The sequence below is a fragment of the Pithys albifrons genome, chromosome 11 (genome assembly GCF_047495875.1).
Source record: "Pithys albifrons albifrons isolate INPA30051 chromosome 11, PitAlb_v1, whole genome shotgun sequence".
NCBI classification, from domain to species: domain Eukaryota; kingdom Metazoa; phylum Chordata; class Aves; order Passeriformes; family Thamnophilidae; genus Pithys; species Pithys albifrons.
The window spans coordinates 24,886,394-24,907,122 of record NC_092468.1 but is presented as its reverse complement, the minus strand read 5'-3'; the positions used below and the strand labels follow the sequence as shown (position 1 = coordinate 24,907,122).

The 20,729-nt window shown below is 48.3% G+C and overlaps 1 protein-coding gene across 2 annotated transcripts; it reads left to right on the top strand.

Moving 5' to 3' along the window:
- Positions 1–17,117: 17,117 nt before the first annotated feature.
- LOC139676970 (serine palmitoyltransferase small subunit B-like) lies at positions 17,118–19,672 on the top strand. 2 transcript variants are annotated; one of them, XM_071566452.1, is made up of 2 exons: positions 17,118–17,237; positions 18,615–19,672. In XM_071566452.1, exon 2 carries the CDS (start codon positions 18,635–18,637, stop codon positions 18,875–18,877), a length of 243 nt encoding a protein of 80 aa, XP_071422553.1. In that variant the 5' UTR covers positions 17,118–17,237; positions 18,615–18,634; the 3' UTR covers positions 18,878–19,672. The 2 variants fall into 2 exon arrangements, with proteins under 2 accessions (XP_071422553.1, XP_071422552.1); XM_071566451.1 differs by having other exon boundaries at positions 18,612–19,671.
- The last annotated feature ends 1,057 nt before the right edge of the window (positions 19,673–20,729 follow it).

Sequence of the window (20,729 nt, the reverse complement as noted above, 5' to 3'; positions counted from 1 at the left end):
CTTGGGGGGAACAAAATATCCCAAAACTTGGATCAGACTCCACTCAATGGGGACTCTTGGCTTGGATCTTGGGGGAAGGAAAATGCCCAAAACTTGGATCAGACTCCACTCAATGGGGACTCTTGGCTTGGATCTTGGGGGAAGGAAAATGCCCAAAACTTGGATCAGGCTCCACTCAATGGGGACTCCTGGCTTGGATCTTGGGGGAAGGAAAATGCCCCAAATTTGGGTTCAGACTCCACTCAATGGGGACTCCTGGCTTGGATCTTGGGGGAAGGAAAATGCCCCAAATTTGGGTTCAGACTCCACTCAATGGGGACTCTTGGCTTGGATCTTGGGGGAAGGAAAATGCCCAAAACTTGGGTTCAGGCTCCACTCAGTGGGGACTCTTGGCTTGGATCTTGGGGGAAGAAAAATGCCCAAAACTTGGATCAGGCTCCACTCAATGGGGACTCTTGGCTTGGATCTTGGGGGGAACAAAATGCCCCAAATTTGGGTTCAGACTCCACTCTGAATGTCCACCATGAGGTGCCCTTGGGAACTCTCACTTCTTAAAGCCTCTATAATGATACAAAATATGTTTTTCCCTGTCATTTTCCAGAGGGGAACTCCCTGGGAATTGGAGCAGGACTGAAATGCCCCCAGCCCAGCCAGCAGGAGATGGTCCCACCTGCCTGAGCTGCCCCCTGAACTCCCTCTGGTTCCTCCCCAAACTGCTCTTCCCTTGGAACTGCAGCTTCACTTTGCAGCACTGCAGAGTGAACATGAACTTGGAAAGGTTTGTGAAACCCCAATGCACCACAAACCTGCCAGTTTTATGGAGAACTCCAAAAAATACAAGAGAAATATAAATAGAAATTAAGCAATTCGGAATCACTTTGCAAACCTGGCAGAATTCTTATTAAAGCTTCCTCAGGTTTGAGCACAAATTGATAAAAAGCAACAACAGAGCAATCTTAATTTTCTTCTTCATTAATTTTTACTCTGTTTAGCAGATGTTTCATGTCTGTGCTGTAGACTCTTTAATTTGCATTAAGCAGGAGGCTGCAAAGTTGATTTATACATTTTTAATTCTTTTCCTTTTCATTTCTTTCAGGTACATTTGGATGCAAAACATGGGCTGTGTTCTGGACCAAATCCTCAGGCCAGCCATGCCAGGCTTGTCCCCAGGCTGAGGTGAGGGGGGAACTGAGGTTGCAGGTGCCTTTTTGGTGCCTTTAAAACTAAAATTAGCTGTGCCCTCAGCTGACCTCAGAGTGCAAACAGCTCCAAGTGGCTCCTGGTGCTGGGACTTTTCCAGAAATCCGACCCTGACACTTCCCTTGACCAACTCCTTAATAAAACCTAAAAAGTGAAGCCTTCTAAGAGGGCACGTGGAGCTCCCTGAGCTTTGGGCTGCTCCAGATTTCCTGGGGCAAAGCAGCCAAGTTGGTTTGGAGGCTCCTTTCTGGGCTCTGCTGGCACAGCCCACTGTGCCCTTTGGGAATGTGGGATCGATTCCTCATTCTCACCTTCAGCCTCAGGACATGCTCCCATTCCTCACTTCAAAAGCCTGACTTGTTTTCCCAGATTTTGGTGATGGAGATAAAGAAATATTCAAATGAGGAGGCGCTGAAAGAATTTTCTTAGGGAGGATTTATTAACACTTGCCCTGTTTTTTTTTTTTAAACACAGTGTTTGTATTCATGCCCAGTGCTTGAAATCTGCTTAGATCAGGTCTGGCAATAAATAAAGATGAAGCATTTCTACCTCCTGGGCTGAAAGGGGAGATTTATTGGAGAAGTGACAGGGAAAGGAAGGGCCTTAGGGTTTCTCTAATGAGAAAAGTGAAGGAGAAGTGCTGATGTCCACTGGATCCAACCCTGATGTCCTTCCCTCAGGCATCCTCCTCCAGGAGAAACACCTACAAACAACAGAAAGAGTACAGAGATCCAGCCCTGATGTCCCTCCCTTGGCAATCCTCTTCCTCCAGGAGAAACACCTGAAAAAAACAGAAAAAAAGGACAAAGATCCAGCCCTGATGTCCCTCCCTCAGCCATCCTCCTCCAGGAGAAACACCTAAAAAGAAGAGAAAGAAGTAGAAAGATCCAGCCCTGATGTCCCTCACACACCCATCCTCCTCCTCCAGGAGAAACACCTAAAAACAACAGAAAGAGTACAGAGATCCAGCCCTGATGTCCCTCCCTCGGGCATCCTCTTCCTCCAGGAGAAACACCTAAAACAATAGAAAGAGTACAGAGATCCAGCCCTGATGTTCCTCCCTCAGGCATCCTCTTCCTCCAGGAGAAATACCTGAAAAAAACAGGAAAGAGGACAAAGATCCAGCCCTGATCTCCCTCACATACCCATTCTCCTCCTCCAGGAGAAACACCTGAAAAAAACCAGAAAAAAGGACAAAGATTCAGCCCTGATGTCCCTTCCTCAGTCATCCTCCTCCAGGAGAAACACCTAAAACAACAGAAAGAGTACAGAGATCCAGCCCTGATGTCCCTCCCTCAGGCATCCTCCTCCTCCAGGAGAAACACCTAAAAACAACAGAAAGAGTACAGAGATCCAGCCCTGATGTCCCTCCCTCAGGCATCCTCCTCCTCCAGGAGAAACACCTAAAAACAACAGAAAGAGTACAGAGATCCAGCCCTGATGTCCCTCCCTCGGGCATCCTCTTCCAGGAGAAACACCTAAAACAATAGAAAGGAGGACAAAGATCCAGCCCGAATGTCCCTCCCTCAGCCATCCTCTTCCTCCAGGAGAAATACCTGAAAAAAACAGGAAAAAGGACAAAGATCCAGCCCTGATGTCCCTCACATACCCATCCTCCTCCTCCAGGAGAAACACCTAAAAAGAAGAGAAAGAAGTAGAAAGATCCAGCCCTGATGTCCCTCACACACCCATCCTCCTCCTCCAGGAGAAACACCTAAAAACAACAGAAAGAGTACAGAGATCCAGCCCTGATGTCCCTCCCTCAGGCATCCTCTTCCTCCAGGAGAAATACCTGAAAAAAACAGAAAAAAGGACAAAGATCCAGCCCTGATCTCCCTCACATACCCATTCTCCTCCTCCAGGAGAAACACCTGAAAAAAAAACAGAAAAAAGGACAAAGATCCAGCCCTGATGTCCCTCCCTCAGGCATCCTCCTCCTCCAGGAGAAACACCTAAAAACAACAGAAAGAGTACAGAGATCCAGCCCTGATGTCCCTCCCTCGGCCATCCTCCTCCTCCAGGAGAAACACCTAAAACAATAGAAAGGAGGACAAAGATCCAGCCCGAATGTCCCTCCCTCAGCCATCCTCTTCCTCCAGGAGAAATACCTGAAAAAAACAGAAATAAAGGACTCTGTGCCCTGGGCTGGTGATCACAGTGGGGTTGGATCAAGACATGGTGGATTCTCTGTCCCTGGAGGTGTTTCAGAGGACACTCAGTGCCACATCCAGTCCCTTCTCCAGCCTCGTTGCTCTTCTCTGGCCCCGCTCCAGCCCCTCAATCTCTTTCCTGGACTGAGGGCCCCAGAACTGAACACAACACTCAAGGTGTGGCCTCACCCTGGTGCTGCCTCCAGCTCTCAGGGGTCCATTCTGGACCTGCACATGGGAAAGCTGATTCTGCTGACTCCAGTTTTCCTCCTCCCTGCCATCTCCTCTGCTTTCAGCATCCTCCCAGCTCCCAAAATATTCCCGGGGCTGCTTGGGAAGGGCATGGCTGAGTGGCAGCTGCTGCTGGAGGAGCAGCAAAGCGAGGCTGAGGGAGCTGGAAGGGGCCTCTGCAGGAGGCTGCTCATCAGATGGTGCCAAGGGTTTATTTATAGCTGCTGACTTCTCCAAAAACATTGTTCTCTGCTGACCTTTCTGCTCAGACCGAAAGGCAGGAGGCTGACTCTGCCAAGGCAATGAAGCAATTTGGAACTGAAATACAGGGGGAAAAGCTTCTTGTTGTGTTGAGTCATTTAACAGCTCTGTCTCCTGCTTTCTGACTTTATTAAAGTCACCGTGGAGAGCTGGGATTGTGCAGAATAACCAGCAAATCTAGGATGTGGATGGAAAATCACCAAAACTCGCCTTAATATGGGAGCTAGGGAGGTGCAGGCAGGAATCTGAGCAGGTCCCTGCACTGGCAGCTCCTCCTCCGGGGGTTCTGCTTCCCACCAGCCAGTGCCCAACCCACTGGTAACGCTCCACAGAGAAGGGGCAGGGATTTGCACTTTGCCCAGCTGGCATCATTAGTCACTGCTTCCTAAAAACACACAGAAAGCCGTGCCCAGGCTCTTCCAACCCTCTGCATCCTGCCTGGTCTGCTTCTCACACCCTCTCCCAGGGCCAGGCTGGAGCTTGGCGGGGGGCACTGGGGTTGGCACCCCAGGGGGTTGTGCCTTGGGTTTGGTCACTGTGCCTGTTCTCCAGAGGACATTCCAGCAGCCCAGGGGAGGCAGGTTGGGCAGCAGGGAGTGCAGAGCCAGGAGATGTGGGGAGGGTTGGTGTTGTTGCCCACAGGGGGTGGGAAGGCAGAAATGGGAGGTGAAGGCTGGAGGGACAGTCCAGTTTCACACACTGCTGGATCCCAAGTTTTGTTGCAGGAGGGGAAGGGTCTGCTCCCATGCTGTCCCTGTTTCCTTGCCCTCCTGGGTCTTCCCACCCCCTGGGTGGGTGCTGAGCTGGCTCAGAGAGTCCAGGGACTGTGGCTTGACCTGCCCTGCCACAGAAAAAGGGAATCACCTGGATTGGAAGAGACCTTAAAGCCCCTCCAGTGCCACCCCTGCCCTGGGCAGGGACACCTCCCACCAGCCCAGGGTGCTCCAAGCCCTGTCCAGCCTGGCCTGGGACACTCCCAGAGATGGGGCAGCCACAGCTGCTCTGGGCACCTGTGCCAGGGCCTGCCCACCCTCCCAGGGAAGGATTTGTTCTACTTAAACTTTTAAATGCAGCTCAGGATAGGCAGAGCAAGGGAGCAGAAACAGCTCAATGTCAGAATTAATCCTGTGCTTTGAAAGCCAAACCAGATAACTGTGAGCACATAAAGCAGTTCCTCCTTTCTGCCCCTCACTGGAATGGAAAAAGCAGAGTATTCAGGAACTAATTTCACAGCTTGGCTGAGCATTAACCAACAGCACTTTCTGTGCACCAGATCCGTGGATTTCTAATGGAACAGGGGAGGGCTGATGCTCTTCTGTGAGAGGAACTGGGCCAGCAGCCAAACCTGGAGCTCTCCTTGCCATGTTCCCAACCTGGAGCAAGAGGAATTCACTCCTGAATTGATGGATGGGAGGATACAAAAGCAAAGCACAGCATAATGTGCACAATGTGGGGGCTGAGTGCACATTTCTCTGTGCTTATTCTGTTGTTTGCCTTTATCTGGTGGAAATTCATGGAAGTCTTGAAGCACAGAATTTCTTGGAAGTGGAGCAAGGTGTGTTTACAGCCTGATTGCCCTGGAGGGGAGGGAAGAGCCCACTCCTTTTGAAGAGTTTCCTTCAACAAGGGGTGTCTCAATCCCACCTGGAACAGCAGAACAGCAGGGAGAGAACTGAATTTTCACATCCTTTATTCCTGTAATGGCTATTCCACATTACTTGTAAGACTGGAAGGTATTTGTCTTTATTTTCATAAATTTTCTATCTAAAACTACCAGCAAGAAACCCTCAAAAAGATCTTCACTCCTGAGGTGGGAAGGGGAGAGGAAATCCCAGCTGTGTTGGTTGGGGTAACAGCTCTGAGACACCACACCAAGTGCCCTCCCAGCCAGAGTTAATTCCAGAGCTCAGAACACAAAAGGAGCTTCAAGTCCTTGCCCAGGGAATTTGATGGCACATGAGAAAGGTCTCTGACCCCAATAAAGTGGGTCCTTCAATATTTCAGAGTGACAAACATCAGGACAGGAGTGGCAATAAAAGAAGCCCAGGCACACAGAACCTCCCTGAAGGAGCAAAAATCCTCATTTTAAATAAAGAACTCTATTTTATCCTTTGGATAAGTTGCATTTGGATGAAGTAATGCACATTTACAGCTGCCATTTCTAAACCTGCTCCATGACTCCCTTAAGGTTAATAAGTTCCCTCCCTCTTTATTCCTCTCTGGCACCAGGAGACATTTAATGAAGTGAAGGGGGGTTGAAATTCCTTCCTGCAAAGGCCCAGCTGTGCTGAGCAAAGCAAAAGGGAAGGGGGTTTAGCACAGAAATGGTGCCCCTGCCCCTCAGCCTGTGCTGGGCCACTCACAGAGCCCCTGAGTTTGCTGGGGCTGCTCAGGAGGGATGTGGGAATTGTGTCCCAGCCAAGGACCTCCCACTCATCTGCCAGCAGAGCCCAGGGCAGAGAGGAGAAATTGGGGAAAAAATCCCATCTAATAGTCCTTTCCACGCTCCTGTAATGAGAAGAATAAATTAAAAAATATTAAAAATTAAAATAATTCAGTCACAAACTCCATTAACTCCCAGTTCTTTGTGTTTTGACAGTAATTTGTTCAACTATTGAATAACATTGGCAGCTGTGTGTTTAAAATTGTTCAAAAGTGCAGTTTCATTCTCGTGCTTCTGAACTGCATTTTGTGGGGTTTCACCCCTTAAAAGTTGTAAAAAACTGGATTTTTCCTCAGGGTCACAATTCAAGAGGCTGCCACTGTCCCACTGCAAGTTTTTCTCCCTGTTCCCACCCAATTCCTGACCCCTCTCTCTTTCCTGGCAGCCTCAAAATTTGGGTTTAAAAACTGCCCAGGATTCTTCTTCTTTGTCTTTAGATCTTTAGAATTATTTTAAATCTTTAGAATCTCCATGTAGATTTTAAGAATTATTTTAAATCTTTAGAATCTCCATGTATCCAGCTGGCAGCCGGTCACCAGTGGTGTCCCCAGGGGTCTGTGTTGGGTCCAGTCCTGTTTAACATCTTTATTGCTGATTTAGATGAGGGGATTGAGTCCATCAGCAGCAAATTTGCTGATGACACCAAGCTGGGAGGGAGTGTTGACCTGCTGGAAGGCAGGAGGGCTCTGCAGAGGGATCTGGATGGACTGGAGAGATGGGCTGATTCCAATGGGATGGAGTTCAACAAGGCCAAGTGCAGGTCCTGCCCTTTGGCCACCCCAACCCCTGCAGCGCTCCAGGCTGGGCACAGAGTGGCTGGAGAGCAGCCAGGCAGAGGGACCTGGGGGGACTGAGGGACAGGAAGCTCAACAGGAGCCACCAGTGTGCCCAGGTGGCCAAGAAGGCCAATGGGATCCTGGCCTGGATCCAAACTAGCGTGGCCAGCAGGCCCAGGGCAGTGACCCTTCCCCTGGACTCTGCCTTGGGGAGGCCACACCTTGAGTGTTGTGTTCAGTTCTGGGCCCCTCAGTTGAGCAAAGAGATTGAGGGGCTGGAGCGGGGCCAGAGAAGAGCAACGAGGCTGGAGAAGGGACTGGATGTGGCACTGAGTGTCCTCTGAAACACCTCCAGGGACAGAGAATCCACCATGTCTTGATCCAACCCCACTGTGATCACCAGCCCAGGGCACTCTGTGCCCTGGGCTGGTGATCACAGTGGGGTTGGATCAAGGGTTGGATTTGATGATCTCAGAGGTCTCTTCCAACCCAAGTGAGAAGAGCAACGAGGCTGGAGAAGGGACTGGAGCACAAGTGCTGTGGGGAGAGTCTGAGGGAGCTGGGGGTGTTCAGCCTGGAGAAGAGGAGGCTCAGAGGTGACCTCAGCACTGTCTGGAACTGCCTGAAGGGAAGTTCTGGCCAGGTGGGGGTTGGTCTCTTCTCCCAGGCACTCAGCAATAGGACAAGGGGGCACGATGGGCTCAAGCTCTGCCAGGGGAAATTGAAGTTGGAGATCAGGAGGAAATTCTTTGCAGAGAGAGTGCTCAGGGATTGGAATGGGCTGCCCAGAGAGGGGGTGGATTCCCCATCCCTGGAGGTTTTTCAGCTGAGCTTGGCCGTGGCACTGAGTGCCATGATCTGGTAAAGGGACTGGAGTTGGACCAAGGGTTGGACTCGATGATCTTGGAGGTCTTTTCCAACCCAATCGATTCTATGATTCTATGTAGATTTTAAGAATTATTTTAAATCTTTAGAATCTCCATGTAGGTTTTTAGAATTATTTTAAATCTTTAGAATCTCCATGTAGATCTTTAGAATTATTTTAAACCTTTAGAATTATTTCAAATCTTTAGAATCTCTATGTAGGTTTTTAGAATTATTTTAAATCTTTAGAATGTCCATGTAGATCTTTAGAATTATTTTAAACCTTTAGAATTATTTTAAATCTTTAGAATCTCTATGTAGATCTTTAGAATTATTTTAAGTCTTTAGAATCTCTATGTAGATCTTTAGAATTATTTTAAATCTTTAGAATTATTTTAAATCTTTAGAATCTCCATGCAGATCTTTAGAATTATTTTAAACCTTTAGAATTATTTTAAATCTTTAGAATCTCCATGCAGATCTTTAGAATTATTTTAAACCTTTAGAATTATTTTAAATCTTTAGAATGTCCATGTAGATCTTTAGAATTATTTTAAATCTTTAGAATCTCTATGTAGATCTTTAGAATTATTTTAAACCTTTAGAATTATTTTAAATCTTTAGAATCTCCATGTAGATCTTTAGAATTATTTTAAACCTTTAGAATTATTTTAAATCTTTAGAATGTCCATGTAGATCTTTAGAATTATTTTAAATCTTTAGAACCTCTATGTAGATCTCTAGAATTATTTCAAATCTTTAGAATCTCTATGTAGGATTTTAGAATTATTTTAAATCTTTAGAATCTCCATGTAGGTCTTTAGAATTATTTTAAATCTTTAGAATCTCCATGCAGATCTTTAGAATTATTTTAAAAGGGTGTTGAAGATCTCCAAGTTGCTCTAAACATCTGCCTAAAGGATCACTGATGTTGGTTTTAGGGTTTTCATAAAAAATAAATTTTTCTTTGGAACATTAAAAAAAATTACACTTTATTTTGGTGTAAAACTGTTCCCTTGGCCATGTTTTAAATAAAAGTAATTTGAAAGAACCCCAGATAGTCCTGAACTGAACTTCTTGGGGGAAAATGTCACTTATGGATGTGACAATTAACCCCAAACCTTTTGCATGAGATGCAAATTTGCTCCTTGGGATTCAGAGATGCCAAAGACTCATCCAGACAAAGGTATCACTTAATGCCACCCCAATCTTTGTTCACTGTTTTCTGTTGGAACCTGGGGCAGAATTGCAGCAAAAAAAGGACCATTTTGTGTGCTCAGATTCTCCCCTTCTCCACCCACTGGGAACTGAGAGTAAGTTGATAAATACCCTTAATTTTAGAGGTTGAACTTTGCATATTTGGAGATTTAAACAACAAACTGTGGCTGACTCTGCCCTTTGTTTTCTCTGCCCACCAAAAGGCTTTTTCCAGAGGTTCCTCCAGGGTTACACCTGGAAGGAGGAAAATGGGGCTGAAAGGATTTAATTTCTCTTTAAAATAAGCTCCAGGATGTCAGAGCAAGGCAGGGATGAATGTTTGATACCCAAATTTATGACACATGAAATGGCCTTTAATAGGAAGTGCTTCAAGGCTTGGAAAAATCCTCCTCTCTGGAGTGGCAGAGTCCTGTTTTTATGGAGCTTTGAGAGGTGGGAAGGCCATAAAGTTGCTGTGTCTGAGGAAAGAATTAAAAATGTAATTGGACACGGTTCATAAATCCATGGAGGTTCCAAAGCTGCAGCCTGGGCTGCAATTCCTGCTGGGAAAGGGGCAGAGTAAAGACAGTTCTGGATTTGCAGATCCCTGGGGGGGGTTCTCCTCAGGGTGACTTCCCACTGACCTGAAGGTCTCCATCAGCTCATGGATGTGTCTGCATTTCCCAGGATATCTCCAGGGGGATCAGTCAGTTGGGATGGGCTGGGATTGCTGGGGAGCAGCAATTCCTGGTCCTCCCAGGGCTGGGAATGTCCTGCCTGGGATCACATTGGAGGGTGGGATGGATCTTTCCTAATTCCAGGGCTGGGAATGTCCTGCCTGGGATCACATGGGAGGGTGGGATGGACCTTTCCTAATTCCAGGGCTGGGAATGTCCTGCCTGGGATCACATGGGAAGAGGGGATGGACCTTTCCTAATTCCAGGGCCGGGAATGTCCTGCCTGGGATCACATGGGAGGGTGGGATGGAAACCTTTCCTAATTCCAGGGCTGGGAATGTCTGGCCTGGAATCACATGGGAAGAGGGGATGGAAACCTTTCCTAATGCCAGGACTGGGAATGTCCTGCCTGGGATCACATTGGAGGGTGGGATGGAAACCTTTCCTAATTCCAGGGCTGGGAATGTCCTGCCTGGGATCACATTGGAGGGTGGGATGGAAACCTTTCCTAATTCCAGAGCTGGGAATGTCCTGGCTGGGATCACATGGGAAGAGGGGATGGAAACCTTTCCTAATTCCAGGACTGGGAATGTCCTGCCTGGGATCACATGGGAAGAGGGGATGGAAACCTTTCCTAATTCCAGGACTGGGAATGTCCTGCCTGGGATCACATGGGAGGGGGGGATGGAAACCTTTCCTAATTCCAGGACTGGGAATGTCCTGCCTGGGATCACATGGGAAGAGGGGATGGAAACCTTTCCTAATTCCAGGGCTGGGAATGTCCTGCCTGGGATCACATGGGAGGGTGGGATGGACCTTTCCTAATTCCAGGGCTGGGAATGTCCTGCCTGGGATCACATGGGAAGAGGGGATGGAAGCCTTTCCTAATTCCGGGGCTGGGAATGTCCTGGCTGGGATCACATGGGAGGGTGGAATGGAAATCTTTCCTAATTCCCGGGCTGGGAATGTCCTGCCTGGGATCACATGGGAGGGTGGGATGGAAACCTTTCCTAATTCCAGGGCTGGGAATGTCCTGGCTGGGATCACATGGGAAGAGGGGATGGAAACCTTTCCTAATTCCAGGGCTGGGAATGTCCTGCCTGGGATCACGTGAGAAGAGGGGATGGAAACCTTTCCTAATTCCAGGGCTGGGAATGTCCTGCCTGGGATCACATGGGAAGAGGGGATGGAAACCCTTCCTAATTCCAGGGCTGGGAATGTCCTGCCTGGGATCACATGGGAGGGTGGGATGGAAACCTTTCCTAATTCCAGGGCTGGGAATGTCCTGCCTGGGATCACATGGGAGGGTGGGATGGACCTTTCCTAATTCCAGGGCTGGGAATGTCCTGCCTGGGATCACATGGGAAGAGGGGATGGAAGCCTTTCCTAATTCCGGGGCTGGGAATGTCCTGGCTGGGATCACATGGGAGGGTGGAATGGAAATCTTTCCTAATTCCCGGGCTGGGAATGTCCTGCCTGGGATCACATGGGAGGGTGGGATGGAAACCTTTCCTAATTCCAGGGCTGGGAATGTCCTGGCTGGGATCACATGGGAAGAGGGGATGGAAACCTTTCCTAATTCCAGGGCTGGGAATGTCCTGCCTGGGATCACGTGAGAAGAGGGGATGGAAACCTTTCCTAATTCCAGGGCTGGGAATGTCCTGCCTGGGATCACATGGGAAGAGGGGATGGAAACCCTTCCTAATTCCAGGGCTGGGAATGTCCTGCCTGGGATCACATGGGAGGGTGGGATGGAAACCTTTCCTAATTCCAGGGCTGGGAATGTCCTGCCTGGAATCACAGGGGAGGGTGGGATGGACCTTTCCTAATTCCAGGGCTGGGAATGTCCTGCCTGGGATCACATGGGAGGGTGGGATGGACCTTTCCTAATTCCAGGGCTGGGAATGTCTGAAGGGAATCCCTTTTCAGGCCAGTCACTGCACTGCTGGTGTCAGTCCCAGAGATGGAGATGGACAAAAGGAAATATTTTTACATCTAATCTGAAACTCTGAAAATTCTGCAGTGACAAGTGGCTGTTAAAGAAGAGGAAGATGGAAAAGCAGAGGGAAATGTTAAAAATGAGACCTCCTGGTGGTTTGTAACTATGAGAGAGATCAAAAATAAAATCCCAGAATGCCAGTTCTTATTGTTTATTAACTTTTTAAAAATAATTTACCAAATAACTGTCTCATATTTAACAAAGCATCGACCTTTGAGGTGTGTGGAGACAAACAACATCCCTCTGGAAGTGCTGGATTCCACTGGGAAGAAAACTGGGGAACAGAAACCTCTTTGCTGTATGAAAGAGTTTTCAGAAAATAGCAATAAAAACAAATAGATTTCACACAAACCAGTATTTTATAAGAATAATGTTAAAGCTGACAAGGAAAACAATAATTAATCACAGGAGTATCCAATTAACATTATTATACCACCAGCAAAAGACACACATGTGCATCCAGTGTGTAATTACAACTCCACAGACTGGGGATTAAATTAGGAATATGTTTATTTTCCTTCTTCCCCCCTCCCATATATTTCTAGAATAGCTCTAATTCTGCCTAATCCTGGGGGCCAGCTCTGAACATTCCTGGTGCCTGTGCAGCTCAGCAGCCTCCACCTTCATTATCTGGGGTGCTGCAGGGCCAGCAGAGCTCCTGGACTGGTCTGGCTGGGCGTGGGGAGGGTTCCTGGGAGAGCCTCTGACTCCTGCAGCCAACAATGGCATCATTGAAGTCTGTTATTTGCATGACAAACAGCAGCAAGTCGGGCCCCTAAAGCTGGAGTCGAGGCACATTCCTTCTGGAGTTCCTTCCCTTCTGGAGTTCCATCCCCTTCTGGAGTTCCATCCCCTTCTGGAGTTTCACCCCTGATGGGGTTCCTTCTGGAGTTCCTTCCCCCTCTGGAGTTCCATTCCCTTCTGGAGTTCCTTCCCCCTCTGGAGTTCCATTCCCTTCTGGAGTTCCTTCCCCCTCTGGAGTTCCTTCCCCCTCTGGAGTTCCATTCCCTCTGGAGTTCCATTCTTTAATGGGTTCCATCCCTTCTGGAGTTCCTTCCCTTCTGGTACTCCATCCCTTCTGGAGTTCCATTCCCTCTGGAGTTCCATTCTTTAATGGGTTCCATCCCTTCTGGAGCTCCTTCCCTTCTGGAGCTCCTTCCCCTCTGGAGCTCCTTCCCTTCTGGCATTCCATCCCTTCTGGAGTTCCTTCCCTTAAGGTTCTGCTTCCATTGCTTCCCAGCCTTCAGATTTTAAGCAGACAGATAAATGGCCTATCCCAAAGTGTGGGTGTGAGGCAGAAACATTCCAGGCCTTTTTAGCTTGGTCTCCTCAGGAAATGAGGATTGTTTCCTTTCATCCCCTCTGTCTCTCCACACATCCCACACTTTTCAGCCCTTGACCAATTCAGCAAAGTTGGGAAGAGTCACTGATCCCAAAGACATGAATTTGGTGAAAAGAGATGGTCAAGAAGACAAAAGCAGCTTTATTAGGTAGTGACACCAACCCAAACCTCCTTAGACTGTGGAGAAGCCACTCAGAAGACAATCAGGCTCTCAAGGCTTTACATCTTACATCAGAATATTCCATTATAAGGCATGAAATAATAGGAGAAAAAAAAAGTTTATGGAGCTAATCTGCCAAATTCCATATAAAGACAAAGTTGCTGCTTTTCCATGAACTGGAAAGGGGAGGGGGGTGTTTTCCTTTGTTCTGGAAAGGACAATTTGAATATTTCTGCTTTGTTGTGTTCCTTTGCCCTTGCTGGGAAAGCTGCTGTGACACCTTCATATGGTTGTGCTTGAATGTGCCTGCCAGGAAAGCACAGGGAGAAGCAATAAAACCAGATTTTGAAACCTAATTGTGTGGGCAAAGCAATCAAGAGCCCTGAAAACACGGGCCAGGCCCCTCTGGGATAGAGTGGGAGGGGGAGAGGCTCTATCCTGCTCTTCACAGGGAGATCTTTGCCAGCAAATGCTTTCAGAAACCACTTTCTCCCTGTTCCTGCAGCCAGCAAAGGCAGAGGATGGGTTTGTCTCTTTGGGTTTTTTTGGTTCTTGCTTTGGGTTTTTTCTTTTTCTTTCTAAGAGAATTTCTGTTTTTTTCTCTCTGTGTGGAAAAGTATCTTAAACTGCCCTAAAAGGCAGAGATCTGAGGTGGTTTTGGTGGCTGAGCAAAGCCACACCCCCCTCATTATCATAGAATGACAGAATCACAGAATGGATTGGGTTGGAAAAGACCTCCAAGATCATCAAGTCCAACCCTTGATCCAACCCCACTGTGATCACCAGCCCAGGGCACAGAGTTCCAACCCTTGATCCAACCCCACTGTGATCACCAGCCCAGGGCACAGAGTTCCAACCCTTGATCCAACCCCACTGTGATCACCAGCCCAGGGCACTCTGTGCCCTGGGCTGGTGATCACAGTGGGGTTGGATCAAGACATGGTGGATTCTCACTCAGTGCCACATCCACAGAATCACAGAATGGATTGGGTTGGAAAAGCCCTCTGAGATCATCAAGTCCAACCCTTGGTCCAACTCCAGTCCCTTTACCAGATCATGGCACTCAGTGCCACGGCCAAGCTCAGCTGAAAAACCTCCAGGGATGGGGAATCCACCCCCTCTTTGGGCAGCCCATTCCAATCCCTGAGCACTCTCTCTGCAAAGAATTTCTTTCTGCTCTCCAACTTCAATTTCCCCTGGCAGAGCTTGAGCCCATCGTGCCCCCTTGTCCTATTGCTGAGTGCCTGGGAGAAGAGACCAACCCCCACCTGGCCAGAACTTCCCTTCAGGCAGTTCCAGACAGTGCTGAGGTCACCTCTGAGCCTCCTCTTCTCCAGGCTGAACACCCCCAGCTCCCTCAGCCTCTCCCCACAGCGCTTGTGCTCCAGTCCCTTCTCCAGCCTTGTTGCTCTTAATGCGCCATTAAAGCTGTTAATGAGTTCCGATCTCCCCTGGGGAGAGTGGCTTGGAAATGCAGCAGGAGGGGAGGATCCCTTGGGGGCTTCCCACACCTCAGCATGGCCAGGAGAGGCTTCTGCTCCTGCCAGCCCCGCGGAACCACCTGTGTGACCCACCTCTCACGGTGGGCTCAGCTCTCAGGGGACACTGAGATGCTGCTGGAACTGCACAGACCCAGCCAAGCGTCACTTGGTGCGTTGGTCCCAACTCAGGGAATTTGTTCTTGCAAGAACTCGAATGGAATTGAGGGAAAAATTAAAACATCTCTATGGTTGGTTGCTTGAGAGTGAGAACCTGAGTTGTCCTGGCTCTCATGGAGGTGTTTCTGGAGAGGATTTGGAGAGCTAAGGTGCCAGCCCTGCCTGGAGCTGCCCTGAAGGACTCAGGACAGGCTGACCCACCTGGCAGGGCAGGTGAGGAACACCAAGTTGGGATGTTGTCCCACCAGGCAAGTGGGCTCTGGGGAACTGAAATGTCCCAGACAACATTTTCCTGCACCCAAAGCCCTGCAAACCTCCTTGTCCCACCCCAGCCCTTTATCCTGCACTGAACTGTCCCAAACAACATTTTCCTGCACCCAAAGCCCTGCAAACCTCCTTGTCCCACCCCAGCCCTTTGTCCTGCACTGAAATGTCCCAGACAACATTTTCCTGCACTTAAAGCCCTGCAAACTCCTTGTCCCACCCCAGCCCTTTGTCCTGCACTGAAATGTGCAGCTGAGAAAGTCTGGTTGGAATCAGCAACCCCTCAGATCCCACAGCAGGAACATTTCCCACTGGATGGGCACATTCCCTAAACCCAGCCCAGGCTTGGAACTTCATGGTGGAGAATTTGGTGCAGCTCAGGAGGCAACACCCCCGTGGCAGCCCCTCTGTGGGGCAGTCATTGACCATTTCTGAATTTTCTATGGAAATTGGACATTTTTTTTAAAACAGAAAACCTTCTTTTGATAAAGCCACGGGGGAAACCCAAAGGGCTGAGGGAGCAGGTGGGTGTTTGCTCCTGGCTGAGCTCGGGCTGTGTTTGGTAAAGAAGGGAGGAAAGGTGAAGCTCAGCCAGTGCTTGTGGCACCAAATGAAGCTGATTCATCTTTGGAAACGATCTGACTGCAGGCAGATAATTTAGAACATCTCCTATTAAGCAGATTTCTCCCTCATTTACTTGTCCAATTAGATCGTTGAAACGCCCTCAAGCGTTTGTGGCTTGGTTTTATTTTTGCTGCATTTTTTTAAGGAAAACTCAGCACTTACCAAAAAATCTTGTCCACGTGTTCTCTGCAGCCTGGATGAGGCTGGTGGAGCTGCAGCTGGGAGCTCTTTGAAGGTGCCACTAATCAAAGGTTGGACAAGGAGGTGGTGGCTTCACTAGAGACTTTCCTGGGAACTATTAATTGAGCTGCATTTTTGTGGGTGCTTAACTCCGACCCTGGATTTTTGCATAGACATTGCACTGCCCCTCCTAGGAGCTTTGGCAGCCTGAAATCCCACCTGGGCAGCCTGAAATCCACCTGGGCAGCCTGAAATCCCACCTGGGCAGCCTGAAATCCCACCTGGGCAGCCTGAAATCCATCTTGGGCAGCCTGAAATCCACTTGGGCAGCCTGAAATCCCCCTTTGGCAGCCTGAAATCCATCTTGGGCAGCCTGAAATCCCACCTGGGCAGCCTGAAATCCCCCTTTGGCAGCCTGAAATCCCACCTGGGCAGCCTGAAATCCATCTTGGGCAGCCTGAAATCCCCCTTTGGCAGCCTGAAATCCCACCTGGGCAGCCTGAAATCCATCTTGGGCAGCCTGAAATCCCCCTTTGGCAGCCTGAAATCCCACCTGGGCAGCCTAAAATCCATCTTGGGCAGCCTGAAATCCATCTTGGGCAGCCTGAAATCCCACCTGGGCAGCCTGAACTCCTCTTGGGCAGCCTGAAATCCACCTGGGCAACCTGAACTCCCACCTGGGCAGCCTGAAATCCATCTTGGGCAGCCTGAAAACCATCTTGGGCAGCCTGAAATCCCACCTGGGCAGCCTGAACTCCACTTGGGCAGCCTGAACTTCCACCTGGGCAGCCTGAAATCCACCTGGGCAACCTGAACTCCACTTGGGCAGCCTGAACTCCACTTGGGCAGCCTGAACTCCCCCTTTGACAGCCTGAAATTCCACTTGAGCAGCCTGAACTCTCCCCAAAGCAGAGGTGTTTGAGGGACATCCAGAATTAGGTAAGGCACTAATTGGGAGTGTTTTGTTTTTGCTAAGTGGTGTTTCAGCCTCGTGTGCTCCTCCCTGCCCGCGGTTCCAGCGCACCAATGATGGCATCGGTGGTGCCCTCGTTGCATCACCGAGGGCGCTGCGGCCACAGGAGGAGGGAGGGGCGGAGTGAACACTCTAATTGAGCATCAGAGCTCCGAGATTCTGCCTCTCCATCCGCAGGAGCTGCTCAGCCGCAGAGGGCAGCAGAGCTGGGCAGCATCTCCCACCCTGCTGGCACCAGGTGAGTTCTGCTCCTTCCAATAGTTTTTTTTTTTTTGTGGGAAAAGTCTTTCCCCAAAGTATCTCAATGCTCAGGTGTGAGCTGGGTTTGGTAAAAGCTGCAGGTGGGGTGCAAAAATGGGGTGGGCAGAGTGAGCGTGTTGCTGAAAATCCTCAATAATTTGGAACTAGAGGAGTATCAGTTTCTCTCACGTGTCAGGATGGAAAGAGGTGGGGAAGTTATGGAAGCAGAATGGAAAAGGTGAGACCAGATGTCTCTGAAAACTCTGGGAAGAGGCTCTGGTCAGGATAAGATCCCAGTTGGTGTAAATCTATGAAATGAGATGTGTTTGTTGTCTGAGGGATAAGTTTCTCTCCACAGTTCTTTACTTTCCAGCTAAAAAGTGGGGAATCACAGTTTCTGCTTTGCCTCATTCACCACATGGCAGGAAGCACCAATTACTGAAATAGTCCTTTTTTCCCCTTTCCCTTTCCCGTTTTGTGTTCTAACTCCATAACACAACACTCAGTAATTAATAACATTGATTTGAACACAAACCTTTAAAAGAAACCTTTATTATTTATTATTTTACATAGTATTTAATTTAAGTAGCACGTATTTGTTAGTAATTATAATTTGTTATTCATTCTGGCAACAGATCAATTCAACCCCTGTTGCAGAAAAAGCTGGATAATTTTTATATACTTTCCTTCCCTTGTTATATATATTATATATCTGTAATATATATATATGTTATATGTAACATATATAATGTATATCTATGATATATATTGTAATATATTAAAATATAGATAAATATATTAAAATATATCTATATATTTATCAAACTATCTATCTATATATCTATATCTAGATCTATCAATATAATCTATATCTATATCTAGATCTATCAAACTATCTATACATCTATATCTATATCTATATATCTATATATCTATATATCTATATATCTATACATCTATATATCTATATATCTATAATCTATATATCTATATATCTATATCTATATCTATATCTGTCTAAATATATCTGTGGGGTGTTCTGCCCACTCCCAGTTTGCCCTTGGCAGCTCCAGGTAAAGCACAAGCCATAAAATCCAGGCTGCAGGAGCAGAAATCAGCCTTGTGGCCAAACCTCTCTCCAAATCCAGGAGGGGAGAAGCCGAGAGGGCCTGGAGTGTCTCTGGCTTGAGCTGCTTCCCCAGAGTCTTGAGCAACCCAGCATGAGGCAAAATGGGGAAAGACTTTGGCTGGGACTGGAAGTGCCCCAGTTGTTGGGTAACTGGTTTATGGGAGGAAAGGAGCTCCTGTGGAGCCTCCTGGGTGGGTGATGGTCATGGAGGGCCTCTGTTCCACCAGCTGTCCTTTATCTCAGCAGGGAAGGTTGGGAAGTGAAGGATGGACGTGAAGAGCGCCAAGAACTACGTGTTCTGGTTGTTCTGCCAGTTTGAGCTGATCACCTGCAGCTACCTGATGGAGCCCTGGGAGAAGGTGCTCTTCTACTCCTTCAACATGGGCATGGTGGGCATGTTGCTCTACACCACCTACGCCTGTCTGGCTGCCCACGCGGGCACGGCCCTGCAGCTGCTCTGGCACTGCCTGGGCACCCAACCCGACAGTGCCGCCTCCGTCGTGAAGTAACATCAGCCCCTGATTGATGGTGGGCCAAGGGAGGCTTCTCTGACCACCCCCTGTGTTGAGAAGCAGGTCCGGGCTCTGTGCAAACCCTGCAGCGTCTCCTCCTGCTCTTCTCTATTCCAGGACTCTCTGACATAAATGATTTTGCCCAAACGACTCCAACCAATCCTTGTTTTTATCCTTAAAGAACTTTCAATGAATTCTCAAGACTTGCTGGAGTTGCAGGGCAGGGGTTGGTACACAAAAGTTTTGTTACTCCAGGGAGAGCTGTTTGGATGTGGAGAGTTTTCATCCCTAGAAAGGACGTGCCGTGAATTTGTTGCATCTGCCTGAGCTTTGCTGGCAGGAGGGTCGTGGGCACAGCACTGCCCAAGTGAGAGCTGCCTCCCTAAACCTGGAATGTGTGTGTTTATAGGATGATTTCAGTATTTATTTAGTCTCCTCCATTATTTAATGCAATGAATGACTCCACTGGCTCGTCAGCATTATGCAAATGATGCAGTTGATTAATTAAGAGTGTGGGGTATGTAGTTCTAGGAAAAGTTAAAATCAAATTCTCGTGTTCTTGGACTTTCTAAAAACAGATCATTTTTGTTTTACTTCTGGAAGACCAATAAATGATGGATGTCACATGCAGAACACAAACCTACAGAGTCAGGTGTGGGAGGATTTCGGTGGAAAATAAAGCCCTCCTTGAAATGCAGAGTCTCCTTTTCTCCTCAAGCTCTTATTCCTCCCTTTCACCTCCTCCTGCACCTCCTGGAGTGTCTGAAACAGGAGCTCCTGAGCCCACAGACTGGAGCTGATGTGCTGGCTTTGGCTGGAACTGCTTTTGTTCCAAAATCCCTTTTTTTTAAGCCTTAGAAACACAAAATTCCCCTGCTGTGGCTTCCTCCAGTGGCCATGGACGGGCTCAGGGGTTGGAATCAGCCCAGAGGAGAAGGGAGTGGGGAAGGGCACACAGGGAAAGGCGAATCCAGCTCGTCCCACTGGCTTTGAGCTGAGTTTTGTTCCAAGGATGCTGCTGGAATCTCCTCCAGGGCACGGGATGTTGACAGGAGGTGGCAATCAAGTGACTTGTGAAACGAGATTTGGTCAGAGGCGGTGACGAAACCAAGACACTCATTACGTTATTTGGCACCTCAGCAGGAGATTCAGCCGCTTTCAGAGGGGGAAATAAGACAGCACATGAGAATGGTTTATTTGGCAAAATGAGGGCAGCTCTGCTTAAACTTGCAACTTTTGTGACAGTTTGTTACAAACTCAAATAAACTCTGAGTTTGTAAAACAAAAAAAAAAATTATTTAATGCTTTCAGCTTAGAATCCAGTTGTGTTTTATGAATAAAAGGAGTACAATGGCTGAAGTAGCAACCAGCTTGGAATTGCTCCCTGCAGCTTTCATGCTCAGTGTGTACATTGTATTTACTGGTGTTCATTAATGTCCATGGTGTTGAATTAATGGAACTTACTGGTGCTGAGGAAGAGAAGAGGGAACACAGAGTACTTTAGTTGTGTCAGTCACTGGGCTATTTATGGAGACTGTGGCTTTATTCCCAAAGTGCCAGTTCAGAGCAGGTAAATCAGGGCAGTGTTTGGCACCGTCTGTGCCCGGAGTGCCTGGCAATGGGCTCAGCATCACCAGGGCTGTGATTGCAGCAAATTACAGGAGACTCTGCACATCCTTCCAGAGCTTTTATCGCCAGGAAGGGCCCTCACCCCAGGCTGGAGGAGCAGGAACTCTTCCCCTGGGTGTGTTTGTGTTTAATGCTGCCCTTTGCAGGTCTCCCCAGTGCAAATTCGTGGGGTTGCCTCGAGTGCCTGGTGCCTCTTTTGCAACAGCCTGTGGAGCTGCCT